The sequence below is a fragment of the Chiloscyllium punctatum genome, chromosome 38 (genome assembly GCF_047496795.1).
Source record: "Chiloscyllium punctatum isolate Juve2018m chromosome 38, sChiPun1.3, whole genome shotgun sequence".
NCBI classification, from domain to species: Eukaryota; Metazoa; Chordata; class Chondrichthyes; order Orectolobiformes; family Hemiscylliidae; genus Chiloscyllium; species Chiloscyllium punctatum.
Window position 1 is genome coordinate 5,490,972 of NC_092776.1, and position 18,290 is coordinate 5,509,261.

General features: G+C 40.2%; 1 protein-coding gene across 1 annotated transcript in view; it reads right to left on the bottom strand.

Moving 5' to 3' along the window:
• The window catches only part of cfap58 (cilia and flagella associated protein 58), a 220,726-nt gene that overhangs the window by 170,052 nt on the left and 32,384 nt on the right, over positions 1 to 18,290 (bottom strand). Inside the window, exons 3-7 of the mRNA XM_072557067.1 lie at positions 15,722 to 15,870; positions 9,803 to 9,959; positions 4,718 to 4,912; positions 3,757 to 3,894; positions 491 to 650 (exon numbers count right to left, since the gene is read on the bottom strand). Of these exons, the coding sequence (XP_072413168.1) occupies positions 491 to 650; positions 3,757 to 3,894; positions 4,718 to 4,912; positions 9,803 to 9,959; positions 15,722 to 15,870 (799 nt within the window). The remainder of the gene's footprint in view (positions 1 to 490; positions 651 to 3,756; positions 3,895 to 4,717; positions 4,913 to 9,802; positions 9,960 to 15,721; positions 15,871 to 18,290) is intronic.

Below are 18,290 nucleotides of genomic sequence, written 5' to 3' on the forward strand. Positions count from 1 at the left end.
GCTGTGTTTGGTCTTGCTACATAAATCATAGAATCCCTACAGTGTGGAAACAGGCCATTTGGCACAACATGTCCACATTGACCCTTCAAAGAGTATCCCATGCACACCCATTCTCTGACCCTATTACTTTACATTTCTCCTGACTAATGCAGCTAACCTACACATCCCTGAACACTCTGGGCAATTTAGCATGGCCACTTCACCAAACCAGCATATCTTTGGACTGTGGGAGAAAACCAGAGCACCCGGAGGAAACCCACGCAGACACGGGGAGAGTGTGCAAACTCCACACAGATAGTTGCCCGAGGCTGAAATCAAACCTGGGTCCCTGGTGCTGTGAGGCAGCAGTGCTAACCACTGAGCCACCATGCAGTCCACATTGTGAACAATGAATTTAGAGTCATAGAGAGTAAATATTATTGTAAAGGCCAAGAAGGTTTTTAATACAAAATTTGCTTCACATAATGAGATATGCAACCAGAGTCCCTACCTTTCTCCATGGAAACAGTGAGGTTCTTCAAAGTTTCCCGCTGGTGGTCAAGCTCCAGTTTCTGATCCTCAGTCTGATGTAATCTCCGCTGCAAGACCTCTCTCACCTTCGTCAACTTCACAACATCATGACGCAACTGATTCACATCTTCCTCTTTGGACTAGATCAAAAAACAGCAGCACAATTATTTGAACAGGCAACTTGCAAAGAGGCAATGGCGAAGTTCTACTCTATCCTGCTCAGTTCTTCCCAATGACCAGAACATGGTGACGGGAGGTAATTCAGTCAAACGTTGAGACGACAAAGGCATGAATGAGGGTTACAACAGCAGATGGGCTGTGATAAGGCTGAAGCAGGTGAGGTTATGGTAGTGACAGTAGGAAATCCTTGGAGTGTATTTGGGGGTTGGAAGTACAGCTCAGCATTGCATTGGATGCCGAAATTATGAAAAATCTAACCTTTTCTCAGATAAGGAAAGAGTTCGCTTTTCAGCATTTTCACAACTTCAGATCCCAAAGCACTTTGCAACCAATTAAGAGTTTTTTGAAGTATAGTCATTGGTGAAATGTAGGAAACATAACAACTAATTACTCACAGCAGTGTGAAAGTGACCATATAATTTGTTTTACTGATGTTGCCTTAATGATATAAGTATTTACCAAGAATCTGCTGGAAGAACTCTTTTTTGAACTTCTACAAAATAATTCAGTGAAATCTTTTACAAAGACTCAAATTACACATAGAGAGCGCTCCCTCAAAAAGACACTGGAACACCAGCAATCACTATGTGCTCACATCCCTGAAATGGATAGTGTGTCCACAAACTACTACCTTAGAGGCAAGACAGGTTAACTACTGAGCCAGAGCAGGTGGCTACAATGGTCAAGGATAGGGATGGAATCGATGACAAGGTCACTGAATGAGTGACAACCGTCAAAGCTAATGGCTACATTTTTCCAAGATTTAAATTGAAAAATCTGGCATTTAGCCATAGCCTTCGTTCATATGTTTCTTTTTCTTGTGAATTAATTCTTGGAACAGGGTAGTACTGGCCGGTCAGCCATAAATATCTATCTCAAAAGCATTAAAGAATGGATCTAATTCATATTTATAGATACTGTATTCCTTCCCTGAAGGACACTGGGGGCCCTGCTGAGATTTTACAAGAGGTCAATAGCTTTCATGGTCATTTTCATCAGGTAATAACTCACATTTATAGAATTAAATTCCATGGTGAGAATAGAGGTACCTGGGGAATTTTCCACATTAACAGGGAGATGTCAGTATTGTAGCTGTACTGGGACAGCTTGGTTCGATGTATGGCTACTTCTGGAGTGCAGGTCTGTAGCACGACAGCTAAGTTGTTGTCAGGCCCATAGTCTTAACTGCATCCATATAGTCATTCATTTCTTGATGCTATGTAGAGCAAACCAAATTGGTTGAAAGCTGACATCTGTGAAAGTAGGGGCTTCAGAAGGAGTTACCCATTCAGCACTACTGGCTGAAGGTGTTATTACACATATCATTGAGGATAAGGATGGGACCTCTCGTCCTGTTATTGTTTATATCCACTGTCATCAACTCCTCAAATACTGAAGCAGTCCGTGTCCAAAAGCAGTAATATCAATACCCAAGCTTGAGATGAAAGGTAGCAAGTAATGTTTATCCTGAGAAATGATCATCTCCAATCTAACATCATCACTTGACATTCCCTTACCATCAATGAATCTCCCACTATCAAAACCATTGACCAGAATCTGAACTAGATTACCATTTAAATACAACGGCTACAAGAGCAAGTCAAGGGCTCGGAATCCTGCAATGAGTAAATCGCCTCCTATCTCCCCACTACCTGTCTATTACCTACAAGGCACAAGTCAGGAGTGTAATGTAATACTCCACACTTGCCTGGATGAGTGCAGCTCCAACAACATTCAAGAAGCTTAATATCATTCAGGTCAAAGTGGCTCACTTAATTGGCACCACATCCACAAACATTTAGATTAGATTAGATCCGAAGCACAACCCACCCATACCCCTACATCTACCCCTTACCTAACACTACGGGCAATTTAGCATGGCCAATTCACCTGACCTGCACATCTTTGGAGTGTGGGAGGAAACTGGAGCACCCGGAGGAAACCCACGCAGACACGGGGAGAATGTGCAAACTCCACACAGAGAGTCGCCTGAGGCGGGAATTGAACCCGGGTCTCTGGTGCTGTGAGGCAGCACTGTGCCACCGTGCCGCCCAAATTTACTACTACCTAACTGACTAGTAGCAGCAGTGTGTACCATCTACAAAGTGCACTGCACAAATTCACCAAGCTCCATAGACAGCACCTTTTAAACCCATGACGGCTACCAGCTCAAGGGCAGCAGATACGTGGGATCAAAACCATCTGCAGATTCCCTTCCAAGCAAACTCACCATCCTACTTTGAAATACATCACTATTCCTTCAGTGTCACTGAGTCAAAATGTTGTAAATTTCTTTCCTAATGGCATTATGGATCTACTAACAAAATATGGACTGCAGCAGTTCAAAAAGGCAGCTCACCACCACCTTCTCATGAGCAATTAAGGATGGGCAATAAATGCTAACCCCCACAATATCCACATTCCATGAGTTAATAAGAGAAATAAAAAATCACAAGACTACCAGAGCTTTGAACCATTGGTTGCCAGATTATTTCAATCAGTCTCAAGCATATTCCATCCTCTTTAACATTCATGTAGGTCATTATTATTAATTCACACCTCATTTTCACTTACCTATAGTGTAATTCCAACACAATCTTTTATAATCAGTGTCAAAAAGTGGGCATTGGAAAAGCACAACCAGTCAGGCAGCATCTGAGAAGCAGGAGAGTTGATGTTTCGAGGATAAGCTCTTCATCAGGAATAAATCCCCCTTCACATTCTACTACATTGATGAAGAGCTTATGCTCGAAACATCAACTCTCCTGCTCCTCGGATGCTGCCTGACCGGCTGTGTTTTTCCAGCACCACACATTTTGACTCTGATCTCCTGCATCTGTAGTCCTCACTTTGTCCTATACTCTGTTATAATCCTTATTGAACCAAGGTTTGTCACTTTGCTCAATGGTGATGGTAGGTCAAGGTATATGCCAAACCATAATATTACAGATTTGTATTTCTAACTTCAGAAATACAGTGTGTGTCTTTCAAACTCCAATACAGACATGATAAAACAATATGTGCTGTATGATTCTAATTAAGAAAATGGTAGTAAATTGTACATACTTTAAGATCTATCATTTTCTGTTGGTTTTCATGGGTCAGTTGGTCAGTGATTATAACTTGTTGCTCATTCTCCTGCTGAAGTTTGATGACCTTGTGGTGAAGTAGTTCCAAATCTTTTGAAGCCCTTTCATTCAAAATCTATTAATTGAAAAAGAATTACCAAACAACTAAAATGAAAAATAAATCATTTTTTGTCATTCTGAATACAATAGATTTTAACTCAAGTTTGCTGTATTCTAAGACAAGTGACAATATTGGTTATAATGTCCTTTGTCGAAAAGTGTGGTGCTGCAAAAGCACAGCAGGTCAGGCAGCATCCAAGGAACAGGAGAATCGACATTTCAGACTTAAGCCCTTCATCAACAATGTCCCTCTTTATTCCTGATGAAAGGCTCATGCCCGAAACAATGACTCTCCTGTTCCTCGGATGCTGCCTGACCTGCTATGCTTTCCCAGCACCACACTTTTCGACTGATCTCCACCAACTTCAGTCCTCACTTTCTCCATGTAATGTCCTTTGGAACATCTGGAGTTCTAAAAAAACTTGCTGTAAATGCAAGTCTTTCTTTTGTTAAAATTTTGTTAAAATCAATTATTGGGGCCCCTTGCCGGTGCAGATTTTAATCACTGAAAATGCAGCTCCTTTCAATCACTGTTTTGTAAACAGGCCAGATGGATTACATTTTAAATTTCAAAAGCTTATCTATTTAGAAGTTTGTTTGCACCAGCTGTGTTTAGAGTAAGCCAATGTCCAGAAGTACTGATGTGAGACAATCTTTTACAGACGGTCTTATTAACAGGGCATTTTCCTATTGTACTGCATTGCTGTGTTGGATCTCTGTCCATGAAGACACTCCATCTGTGTCAAAAGCATACGCTAAATGAATATCCTCAATTCATATCCTCTGTATTTCTAATTAGTTAATTTGAAGCTGCTGCTGGGACATTGTGTTCTGATTACCTTTTGTTCCTTGAGCTGCAGATCTAATTTCTGATAGTCATCTTTGATCTTTTGTTGTTGAGACACCAGTGATTTGATCTCTGCTTGACTATCTTCCAGCTCTCCCTTCAAGCGGGTAAGTTCCTTCTGCAGCTTCTCTTTCCGCCGCATCTCACGGGCAATTTCATTCTCTCGCATCTGTATGTCATGCTCAAGCTGGAGTCAAAAAATTGATGTAGGATAATGGAAATCAAAAGAAACATGTGTTAGAACTCTGTGGAAAACAATTCTTTTTATTCACTTCTTCAACTGAGGCTAAAGAATTATCTTTAAAACTCACGCAGTATTTCATTCTATACTGATAATTATTAATACCACAAGAATCATAGACAATCTAGTACACAATATTATTGTCTCCTTTTCAAAGTTGTAGATTTTCATTACTTTTCTAATAATGGTAGACTTCAGAAATCGCAATTATTTATGTTTTATGAAATCATTCGTCACTGGCAATTTAACTGGCTAGTAAGCAAATTGCAAGTGACTTAGTGTTTTGAAACTTAAGAACATCTTACTTTACAATTATAGCCAACGAGCTCTAAAAATCTTTCAATTTCAATTTTACACAATAACTAACATGACTAATAAAGTCACAGAATTTTTACAGAGCAAAAGGAAGCCATTCAGCCCAACGTGCCTATACCGGCTGTTGATACAAGCATCATTACTTAGTGGCAATCTCCTGCTTTCTCCCCACATCCTTGTACACTATTTCTATCCAATACTGATCTGTCCCAGAAGAGAAAAAAAACAGTAAAACCAGCAAATGACGCATACAGCTCTAACTCATCTTTAATGCTTTAAACTGAAGGTCCAGTGTGACCAATCCGTTCATTTTCAACGATTGCTGTTTACTAGATTTTCCCTCTAGGGTAGTGTCAGAAAATGGAATAATCTCCATTGGAAACCTCCATGGTTATTAAAGTACAAATTGACTTCAGGTCCAGATCAAGCTGAAATCTGATAGTGCAGCTCCAACTTAAATGGTGCATTGTAATATTTTAGAACAAAATCTCTTTTCCAGACAATGTCTAACAAAGTGAGAGATCAGCAGAAACAACCTGTGTGTCATTCTGCTCAGAAATCTCACTGGAGCTTCCAATATTTAGGCAGCTAATTATTCACCTGCGGATTGTCAAATGGGATTCGGATCCCCAAATAATGAAAATCCTGCTCACAAGAAGCTTTCAGCCAATCAGCCACAGAACCGGCGCCGAACTCTCAAGATAGAAACATATCCAGAGGAACAATTGAGTGTTCCTGCAAATGGAGGAACTCATGAGTAGATTGATTAGACTCTAGCAGAATTCAGTTCTATTGCACAGAAAATCAAAGGATTATGTTGTTTCTCTGGCAATAGATGAATCACTACCATTTAATATCAGACCCGTGTTTTCTCTCAAAACCAAAACAAAGAACTCTGGATGCTGTAAATCTGAAACACAAACAGAAATCACTGGAGAAACTCAACAGATCTGGCAGTTTCTGTGGAGAGAAAGTAGAGATAATGTTTTGACTCCAGTCACTCTCCATCTTAACTGAATTTTGGTGGCCAGCCTATCCCCAAAAATGGAGATAGAGATGTTGAGGAAGGGAAGCGCGAGATGGAGATGGGTCAGGTGAAAATGAGAGCAGAGTGGAAATTGGAAGCAAAATTGATAAATGTTTCTAATTCCAAACAAGGGACAGAAGCAGAAATGATTATGTCATGGATATACTGGAGAAAGAGTTGTAAGCGAGATCCTGGGTAGGATTGAAACAAGGAATGTTCCACATACATCACAAAGAGGCAGACATAACTGGTGGCCATGTGGGTACTCATGGCCACATCTTTGATCCGAAGAAAGTAAGAGAAGTTAAAGAAGACGCTGTTCAAATTGAGAATGAGCTTGGCCAGGTGGACGAGAGTGGTGACGAATGGGGATGGTTCAGGCTTTCAAGTTGTGAAGAAGGATCACTGGACTCTAAATGTTAACTCTCTTCTTTCCACAGACACTGCCAGAGCTACTGAGTTTCTCTGGCAATTTTGGCTATTGTTTTCTCAATACAAGTTAAAAAAAAGACACAACTAAACTTCAATTGGAAAAATATCAAGGCTGGGAAGCTGAAACAAGAGAACCACAGACACATCGATATCAAATCTGCCAAAGGCCGGAGATGGTGGAGAATGCAATTCATATTTTTAATGCTATTGATTGAAGATTATGGGGTCATAGCTAATGGGGTCATCATTAGAATATAAGAACATAAGAACTAGGAGCAGTAGGAGGCAATTCAGCCCCTCAAATCTGCTCCATCATTTGATACAATCATGACTGATCTCAACCCACTTTACTGCCTGCTCTCCATTACCCTTCAACCCATTAGTAATTAAAAGTCCATCTATCTTCTCCTCAAATTTACTCAGTACATTCATTGTACACTCAAGTGGTGAATTCCGGATTCATAACCCATACAGAGAAATAATTTCTGCTCAATTGTCTTGTTGCTACCTGATGAAGGGGCAGCTCTCCAAAAGCTAGTGCTTCCAAATACACCTGTTGGACTATAACCTGGTGTTGTGTGATTTTTTAACATTAAATGTCATATTATCTGTGACACTACTTAAATTACTGACAGGAACATTGGAAGAAAGGTATGTTACATCAGAGCAGGCCTACCATCCATTTTGAGTTAAAGCAGTTCAAAATTGTAACTACATTGATTTTTTTGACTCTGCTATACCATGTAGATATAAGCCCAAAGCTGATTTGACCTGTTGAACTTAACTGTGCCAACTTACAGGATTAGACAGTTATCCTGCTCAGCCAATTCTTGTGATCACGTCATCCTCACTTGCTATTGAAAATGAAAACACTTTAGAAACAATTACAGAAGTAGAAAATAGTCTCTATCAATGGTTGATTTAAAATAGGATCATTGATAGTGACTGTTTTAGGCTACTAATTGAACTTTGTTAGAGGTTTGATTAGCCCTCGGTGATATTGGTTGAAATAACAAAGGCCCGTATCCTGTCACCTCTATTGACTCATGATCTATATGGACATTAGTAAGGTATTTGACAAGGTTCTTCATGGTAGACTGGTTAGCAAGGTTTGATCACATGGAATATAGGGAGAACCCGCCATTTGGATACAGAACTGGTCAAAGACAGAGGGTGGTGTGGACGGTTGCCATTCAAACTGAAGGCCTGTGACCAGTGGTGTGCCAAACGGATTAGGCAGAATCCACTGATTTTTGTCATTTATATAAATCATTTGGATGTGAACATAGTGTTAATAAGCCTGCAGATTACACTAAAACTGGAGGTGTAGTGGACAGCGAAGAAGATTACCTCAGAGTACAGCGGGATCTTGATCAGATGGGCCAGTGGGCTGAGGAGTGGCAGTTAGAGTTTAATTTAGATAAATGCTGCATTTTGGAAAGGCAAATCAGGGCAAGACACATACACTTAATGATAAGGTCCTGGGGAGTGTTGCTGAACAAACAGAACTTGGAATGCAGGTTCATAGTTCCTTGAAAGTGGAGTCACAGATAGATAGGATAGTGAAGACAGTGTTTGGTATGCATGTCTTTATTGGTCAATGCATTGACTATCAGAGTTGGGAGGTCATGTTGCAGCTGTACAGGACAGTTTGGCCACTTTTGGAGTATTATGTGCAATTCTGGTCTCCCTCCAATCGGAAGGATGTTGTGAAACTTGAAAGAGTTGCCAAGTTTGGAGGGTTTGAGCTGTAGGGAGAGGCTGAATAGGGTAGGGCTATTGTCCCTGGAGCATCGGAGACCAAGGGGTGACCTTATGGAGATTTATAAAATAATGAATGGCATGGATAGAGTAAATAGTCAAGGTCTTTTCTCCAGAGTACAGGAGTCCAAAACTAGAGAGCATAGGTTTAAGGTGAGAGAGGAAAGATTTCAAAGGAACAGAAGGGGCAACGTTTTCATACAGAGGGTGGTGCCAGAGGAAGTGGTGGAGGCTGGTACATTTACAACATTTAAAAGGCATCTGGAAGAGTATATGGACAGGAAGAGTTTACAGGAATATGGGCTAAATGCTGGCAAATAGGACTAGGTTAATTTGAGATATCTGGTCAATATGGAAGTGTTGGACCAAAGTGTCTGTTTCCATGCTGTACACCTCGATGGCCTAATGCTTGGTACATGACACAGATCCAGTTAGCTCAGTGCCTGATCCTAGAGTGAACAGAAACCCTGATACTCTTGTTTATATCTGTCAGCCAAGATTCATTTATTGGACAAGGTTACCAGCCCCAGTCAGGAAACTCATATTCTAAGAGGTTCACCCAGCTGACCTTGTTCCAATCATTAGCTAGATTTTGTTGTTGTTTTAAAAGGCTCTGTGGAAATTGCTCCTTCTCATCTCCCACCCCCATTTCTTTTATTCCCATTCCTTTTTTGTGTGTCCTCTTTTATTTCTCCCCAGTTCACTTGTTTTGTTCTGCCATTGCCAACTCTGTGCTTTTCTGAATTCCCGGCCTGCGTCTAGGTGTCTCAGACCATCCAGATGGCAATCTGTTTCTTCCTGCAAGCTTTTTCACACTCCCCATTCTGAACAACAGTGAAATCTACTGATTATGACACCTTACGGCACTTTATGCAAGTCCCTTAAATGTACTCATTTTCAAAAGGACACAAAAGACCTTTCTTTTCACCCAGTGCCACAATGCACTTACCCATCTGTTTTATCAGTTTGTAATTGAACATGGTGCATTAAAGGATATCAGCATTTCATAATTTCTAAGCGTCCATGGATTTAAGGTGCAGCTTGTATCTACTATAATGTTAACTATTTGGGACTGTCAGTAAATGCCCATTTTTGGGAGTGTCTTCCTGGATAGATTTAACTGAGATGTGTAACCTACCCCCTCCATTGATAGGGGTCCTTTGTTTTAAAAAATTGGATGATCAAGACTTCCAAGTAGATCTTAATTGTTGAACAGCTTCTGCCATTCACACACAAATGGGGCTCACATATGAAGAAGTCTTCCTGCAAAACGAAAACAATTGGGAACAGAGATTACCCACCTGGGCCGTGTTCTGATCAGCCTCATCTTTAAGGCGAGCGTACTCTTCCTCTTTGGCAGTCATCTCTGTGACTTTCTCACGTAAGGTGACAACCTCTTTGAGTAGGTCATCTCTGTCTTTGGTCAGCTGTTCTTGGATTTTTAGCATGTCATTAACACTGTACAATTCACAAAGGAATTATTTCGGTTTGGGGAGAAGTACATATTTCAGACTTGTCAAAGTTTTGAACTTAAATATTTTCTGAAAGACTAGAATAGAATGGCTGACTTTATTCAATCCCAATTAATAAACAGAGGAAATGCTAAAGAGACATTTGAACAAGCATGAACTCCCAGCAGAGACCCTAAAACTTCCACTCAAGAACACATTGACACTGCCTATTGATCAGAAAGTAGGGAGGAACCAGTCAGCAATTTACCAATATGTTCTCGATAAGCAAGGTTTTATGCTAGGAGCATGATTTTGGAAATTTAGTTCCGAGGTAGTACAGCTCAGAAGAAGACAACCACCTTTGGCATGCTCATTAAACCAGCCACTCCCGTTCAGGCAATTTTATGGAACTGGGTAAAATAATGATACATGATCTGATGACATATCGGATCATGGACCAAAGCACTTTGAAGAGATAAAATTCAGACTTAAACTCCTGACTTCAATATGTTCTTGACTTCATTAATCAGAAATGATCTGAACGTTTTGGTGATGGACTTCCTCCTGTCTCAACACACTCCCACCACAACCCCAACCCCACCCCACCCCCGCCATTCCCTCCCCGCAAATCCTCATGGGTCACTGGACAGATGCCTGCAGTCCAAAGGACAGTTGTCTCAGCTGTGAAAAAGTTGCGCTAATAAAACCATGGAGTTTCCCACACTGTGTTGAACCTTGAAGCTAGTTAAAGCTTGGAAAGAAGCTGCAGCCAAATTTAATTCCCAGTCATCAGTTTGGAAGCTATATTGACAGGACCTTGGTAGTTGGCTTTGGCTATAGGGCATGATTAAATGTTGGAGAACAGCATACATAAAGTTAAAACCAAAACTATATACTGCAGGAGGATAAACAGAAAATACTGGAAATACTTAACATTCATTAGACAAGAAACATAGTTAATGCTCAAGGACATTAAACTTTCTGCAGAATTGGAATAATGTAGAAAAGTATTGGTTCAAACAACTCAGAGGGGAAGAATGGAGAAGGAGCAAAAGGCCATGTCTATGATAGGGCAGTAAACAGGAGAGATTAAGTGACAAAGGGATTGGTGAGGCAGGGAGCGCTAATGGGAAAGGGAAAGAAACAAAGATGGATGTAGAAGAGGGGTAAATGGCAGAATGTTAAATAGCTGCCATTGAAAAGACAAATAAAGTATATTTAGTGTCATCTTACCCAACAATTGCAACTGTGACAAACAACAAAATCGAACTCAAGACCTTATTCTATGCTCAATTAAAGTTATATAATAGCTCTTGGGGATGACTAACAATACTCATTGCCTAACAGTATTATTAATACAGAGACTAGATACACTGGCCATTATCCTATTCTTCCTTCCTTACTAATCTATCAAAATTTGTTGTCAAGATGTATTGAGTATTGTCTGTATTTTCTCATGTTCTTGCAGTCTTAATGCACCACTATCCTTTTGTGATCTCTAAAATGTAGTGTTAAATTAATGTGCAGCAACCATCACAAGATAGTAGAAGTGATTTAGCTGACATATTCCTCCAACACAGTTCAAGGTTAGGAACAGCTTAATGTTCTCAGCATATAAGCAAGTTTCCCATAATCATGTTAAATTGAGTTCTCAATAGACAATAGACAATAGGTGCAGGAGTAGGCCATTCTGCCCTTCGAGCCTGCACCACCATTCAATATGATCATGGCTGATCATCCTTAATCAGTATCCTGTTCCTGCCTTATCTCCATAACCCTTGATTCCAATATCCTTGAGAGCTCTATCCAACTCTTTCTTAAATGAGTCCAGAGACTGGGCCTCCACTGCCCTCTGGGGCAGAGCATTCCACACAGCCACCACTCTCTGGGTGAAGAGGTTTCTCCTCATCTCTGTCCTAAATGGTCTACCCAGTATTTTTAAGCTGTGTCCTCTGGTTCGGCACTCACCCATCAGCGGAAACATGTTTCCTGCCTCCAGAGTGTCCAATCCTTTAATAATCTTATATGTCTCAATCAGATCCCCTCTCAATCTTCTATACTCAAGGGTATACAAGCCCAGTCGCTCCAGTCTTTTAGCGTAAGGTAGTCCTGCCATTCCAGGAACTGACCTCGTGAACCTACGCTGCACTCCCTCAATAGCCAGAATATCTTTCCTCAAATTTGGAGACCAGAACTGCACACAATACTCCAGGTATGGTCTCACCAGGGCCCTGTACAGCTGCAGAAGAACCTCTTTGCTTCTATACTCAATCCCTCTTGTCAGGAAGACCAGCATGCTATTACCCTTCTTCACTACCTGCTGTACCTGCATGCTTACCTTCATTGACTGGTGTACAAGAACACCCAGATCTCTTTGTACCACCCCTTTACCTAAATTGATTCCATTTAGGTAGCAATCTGCCTTCCTGTTCTTGCCACCAAAGTGGATAACCATACATTTATCCACATTAAACTGCCTCTGCCATGCACCTGACCATTCACCTAACCTGTCCAGGTCACCCTGTAATCTCCTAACATCCTCCTCACATTTCACCCTGCCACCCAGCTTAGTATCATCATCAAATTTGCTAATGTTATTACTAATACCATGTTCTATATCATTAATATATATTGTAAAAAGGTGCGGTCCCAGCACTGATCACTGCGATACCCCACTGGTCACTGCCTGCCATTCCGAAATGGAGCCGTTTATCACTACTCTTTGTTTCCTGTCAGCCAACCAACTTTCAATCCAAGTTAGTACTTTGCCCCCAATACCATGCGCCCTAATTTTGCTCACTAACCTCCTCTGTGGGACTCACTTGAGTTGTGCCTCTAAATGATGTAAGCTCATACACAGTGATAACTTTAAGCCACTTATTGAAAGCATCACAGAATGGTTGAAAACCAAAAACAGCTTTCAATAGAACCACAGAATGATATAGTACAGTACATGACCATTCTGTTCATCAAGCCTATACTGGTAATATGAAGGAAGCAACCAAATAATTGCACTTCCCTTCAATTTCCCTTTATCACAATAAATGTCTTACTTTCCCTTATCCACTCCCATTAAAAGTCTCCATTAGCTAGCACCTACCCAATGGTATATTCCAAAGCAAAACAATGTTCCATGCACTTTATTTACCCTACCATTTCACCTCTGGTTCTCAACTTTTAATCCGTGCCCTCTGGCTCTTGACCATTCAACCTGCGGGAATCATTTCTCCTTATTTACTCTATCAAAGCAGTCATTACATTCACTGCCCTCTCTAGCAAATCTCATCAGAGCCCTCCAAGGGGAAAGCCCAAATATTTCAAAGTAACTGAAGCTCCTTAACCCTATCACCCTTCTCACCAATCTCTTCAGTTTCCACACTAAGGGCTTTCCATCATTTTTAAATGGTGATTCCAAGAAGGCCATGTGGAATGCCACCAGAAGGTAGCACAAGGAATACACAAGTAGTGAAATGCAGCTTCCAACCTGAGGGATAGACCATTGTGCTCCTCCCAGTCCAAGTTCACCTCAGAACTGCTATCTTTCTTGCCCACCATAGGGTGCTAACTGGCTGCTCTGCTCAATGGCCAGCACCACATTTACAGCCTTTTACCCAGTTCCAAGCACCCAGATTCTCAGTGGCAGGTCCCCCAACACATGTGGAAATTTGATTTAGCAGGCATGAAGAGCCAGGGACATTATTATTCGTGGAATGTAGTAATGGCGATTGTGTTTATGCAGCTCCATTCTGGCTTAGCGGCATCAGGTGCTGGTAACTGATGACACCAGGCCCATTTGCACATGCTCAGGCAGCCATCTTTGTGTTTGTTTTGCCCAAAACGTCGGTTTCGAAGCTACTTGGATGCTGCCTGAACTGCTGTGCTCCTCCAGCACCACTAATCCAGAATCTTTGTGTTTGTCCCAATTACTCCCTGTCCACTCCAGAAATGTGCACTGTATTCCAGCTGAGGTCTAACCAGCATTTTATAAGGGTGTTTCACCAAATAATTTTATCAGGATACATCTAACTTAAATGTCTATCTCCAACAGTAACAATATAGAAACAACAAATATAAGCTTGTGACAACTATCCAAGCTCATTCAATATTAATACATTTCCTGACCGGTGGGGAGATTAAAACAGTTAGCAAATAAGTCAGTATTCTCTGAAAACCAAACTTTGACCTGTGCATTCAGCTCTCCATTTTTCCTTGGCATTCCAGTTACAAGTATTTGTATTTTCTCCTGATTTCAAGATTTGTCTCAATCCTCGTTAGTTCTTACTTGTTAAAATTAAGCCATTTACTTTCATTGCTTGACTATGACAGAGGCTGTTCTCACTCCCTTTCTGCTGCATCTCAAAGCTTGTCGTTATGAACTCAGTTTAAAGAAGTTTAAGACTTGAACAGCGTTTCTGCACTTTGGCACACAAGCCTTACAGTTATTAGAAACTATTATAAATTGAATTATTTCCCAACTTCAGGTGGTAAAGTCAATTAATATCAACCAGATCTCACACAATCTTTATCCTGATGCACTCAGTTCCAGAAAGTGGAAGCAAAGGGATTCCAGTTGCTGCTTTGCATTTGATAACACCGTCCTAACCCACAATCACTACTATCTAAAAGGACTAGAGTATCAGATACATGGGGACAGTATCACCTACAAGATCAACTCCAAAGCACACACCATCCTGACTTGGAACCATATCCCTATTCCTTCATTGTCATGGGATCAAAATGCTGCAAGATGTTTCCTAACAGCATTGTGGTGTACCTGGAGCAGATGGACTGCAACAGTTCAGGAAGGCATCTGCCTGCTACTTACTCAACAACAGTTAGGATCTGCTTCTGAAACATTGGCTTTCTGTTGCACTGGTTTTGGAATAAGGAGGAACACTGCTTGCAAAAAAATAATAATTTCCGACGAAAAGGTACTGAATTGTGATGAAACATGCTTTCAAAGTTTAAAAAAAATCATCATTTATTTGCATAGAGGTATGCAGCTTAAAAGCTCCAATCTAAAGCATGCAGTGCCTATCAGCCTGTTTTCACTTCACTTCAACCTACAATGAAATACTGCTCCATGACAGTAACAACATTCCTTCAATAGGTGTAACTAGAGGAGGGAATGGAAATGTTAAAACTCACTTTAACACCCTTAGCTAGAAAAGAAACTAGCCAGAGATCCCCTACCTGGTCAACATAAAGTGCAAAGTATCACCTGAAAAATGTCATTTTAGTTACGTTAATTTTCTGATTGCCTGGTATAATCAGTTTTTGCTTGTTCTTTGTGGTCAATTTATCAGCCAACAATTAGGATAGGCATTTCTGAGACAACCCACCATAACACTGCATAATTGAAGCTACCATGTCAGCAATTTTCTCGGTAAGTTACTCACTGCGTACAAGATGCCACCTATTATTAATCTTTGGAAATGCAACCTAGAATGGTCACATGGTCAGCTGGTCCCAAGCAAGAAAGACTAATTCTGATTCTGGCTGATAGTGAAAAACAAGTAAAACCTCTCCTGACTTTCCTTTTATCAATTTCAATGGAAGTGAAAGGTAGGAGGATGGATATGGTTCAATATCTCCCAGTTTTCACTATCACCCAAAGCCAAAATTGCAATCAGTAAGAAAAGTGCAATTTCCATAGTTAGTCATCAAAGATGTCATTCTGACCAGGCACACAGTTTGCAACCAGGCATATGCAACAACATCCTAATAAAGAAATTACATAGCAAAGGAAAAATAAGTTAATCAACAAACCTGCTTTCCTGGCCCAAAGAAAGTCCTGCGCCTTGCTCCACCAGTCTGGTTAGATTACTAATTTCCTGTTTTAGAGAGCGAATGGTTTCCTTTCCTCGCTTTTCCTGTTCAAGAGCTGAATCAACCATTTTCCAAGCTTTCTCAATCTCCTATTTATTTTGATAAAACATGGAACAGAATTAGCTCAGCCGTGCAGTTTTAGCAATGTTCCATTATTTTGCAAATGAGCAGAAGCATATTGGACTATATCAATATGATTACAATCGATATGCCTTACTTGGGTAATTTTCACGAGTTAAACGTGTTTGTGAAAATTCCATCCATTTAACAGTTTTAGCCAAATCATAAATGTACACTTCAGAAAATCAAATTCCAGACAAAAAGTGGAATTAAGAAAGTGTTACAACTCTGATGGGAAGAGTGTACTGGAATTTAATCTCCACTGTTTCACAAGTGATCACAAATATTAACTATGATCAATTTAATCACTAGAATATCTGACTGTGAGCATTATGCCAGATCAAAGAAATTCACACCAGGTTTCATCCACAAACAAGTTAACAAATAGTTATTTATTGTAACAAAACTATTCTTTGACAAGTGGAATTTTAATCACCAATATGCAAATTAAGACTATAACTCCACCCTATAAATTGAAAAACAGATACATTCATTCATAAATGGGATTGAAAGGATAGATAGTATAATCAGTATTACAGGAATACCATGATGGAATAGATTAGCAAAAGAGGACAAATCAAGAGACCAAACCAAAAGGATAGAATGAACAAACTTTCTCATAGTTCTTTCATTTTTTTTTGGCAGTGATCACATGCTGTTGTTGACTGCAGCAATCCACACTTCAGTAGCTGATCAATTAGACCTAGGTCTTTTGGTTAAATCTTTCCCCTTGCAGAGTCTTTGAGTATCATTTCCTTTCCACATTCAGAGGGAAGGAGAGAGATCTGGTTTGCTTTCAGGCTCCTGAAGATCTGAGTACTCCACTCACTTTTCTCAATTCTGTGACAAAATTACCACGTAAAACCATTCCAAAAGCTGTTGCTGGAGAGTTGAATTTTTTTCAACCAAAGGTACTTGGTACCAGTTTATCTCACAAAACTATCAAATTTACTTCTGAAAAAAAGATTTGCTGTTATGTAACAAATGTGTGAATATCACACAATTCAACTAATATTTCAAGTTATATGAAAAACTGGGTCTTTTTCTGCGCGCCACAGTCGAAACTTCCATTTTCGACTCTATATTTCAAAGAAAATATGTTAACCCTGCAAAAGGTCAAGAAGGAAACAATGAAAACTATCACCTCCGATTAGAAGTTACTCATCATAGACCTTCCCTCATCTTTGAAAGATTCATGAATGTTTACCCCCTAGTCTTACAGGCAAGTGACTCATTTCTACTAGACATGACGTAAATAGTCTTAGGTGGTAGAAGACTGGACTAGGAAGTTCATTGAGTTTAGGAGTTGGGACCTCATTGCAGCTATACAGGACATTGGTGAGGCCACTTTTAGAATATGGTGTTCAATACTGGTCTTCTACAGGACATTGGTGAGGCCACTTTTAGAATATGGTGTTCAATACTGCTACAGGAAAGATATTGTTAAGATGGCAGGTTACAGTTTATGGGAAGGTGATAGCGTAGTGGTATTATCACTATACTGCTCACCTCAAGGCTCAGGTAATGTTCTGGGGACCAAAGTTCAAATCCCACCACTGACAATGGTGGAATTTGAATTCAATAAAAATCTGGAATTAAAAGTCTAATGATGACTGTAAATTAATTGTTGAAAAACCTGGTTCACTAATGTCCTTTAGGGAAGGAATCTGACATTCTTATCTGGTCTAGCCCATATGTAACTCCACATATGGAGGTGGGAAAGATTTAAAAGGGACCTGAGAGACAATTTTTTCATGCAGAGGGTGGTGCTTGTATGGAATGAGATGCCAGAGGAAGTGGTGGAGGCTGATACAATTACAACATTTAAAAGACACTAAAAGACACAAAGAGAAAGGGTTTAGAGAGACATTGGCCAAATGCCAATATCAGTTTACAATATCTGATTGGCACAGTCAAGTTGAACCAAAGGGTCTGGTTCCATGCTGTATGACTCTAAGACTCGATTACTCTCCACAGCAGGTTTACTCTTCACAATATCTAGAAATAAAAAGTTGTTATAGCCTTACACATGAGGATATAAAAACCTAACTGATTAGAGAAGGAAGCCTGCTATCTTTGTTCAAACTGGCCTGCACGTGACTCAAATCCCTCAATAACAACAGCCCTGTGAAGTGGTCAAGCTAGCAAGCCACTCATGCATTCAGGACATTTCATGATGAACAATAAATTCCACAGCTGCCAGCACCAACAACTTGAAGATGTAGAAAATTCCACCAGCCAACTCATTCTCGCAAACAACAAGGGAAATACAAAATGTATTACAGATGGCAGCCCACGCAAATGTGATAACAGGCTCCAACGGCAGAGATACTTGGAACAAAGTTGTCAGCTATCTATAACTGGTTTTGTCGAATTGACAGAATGCAGC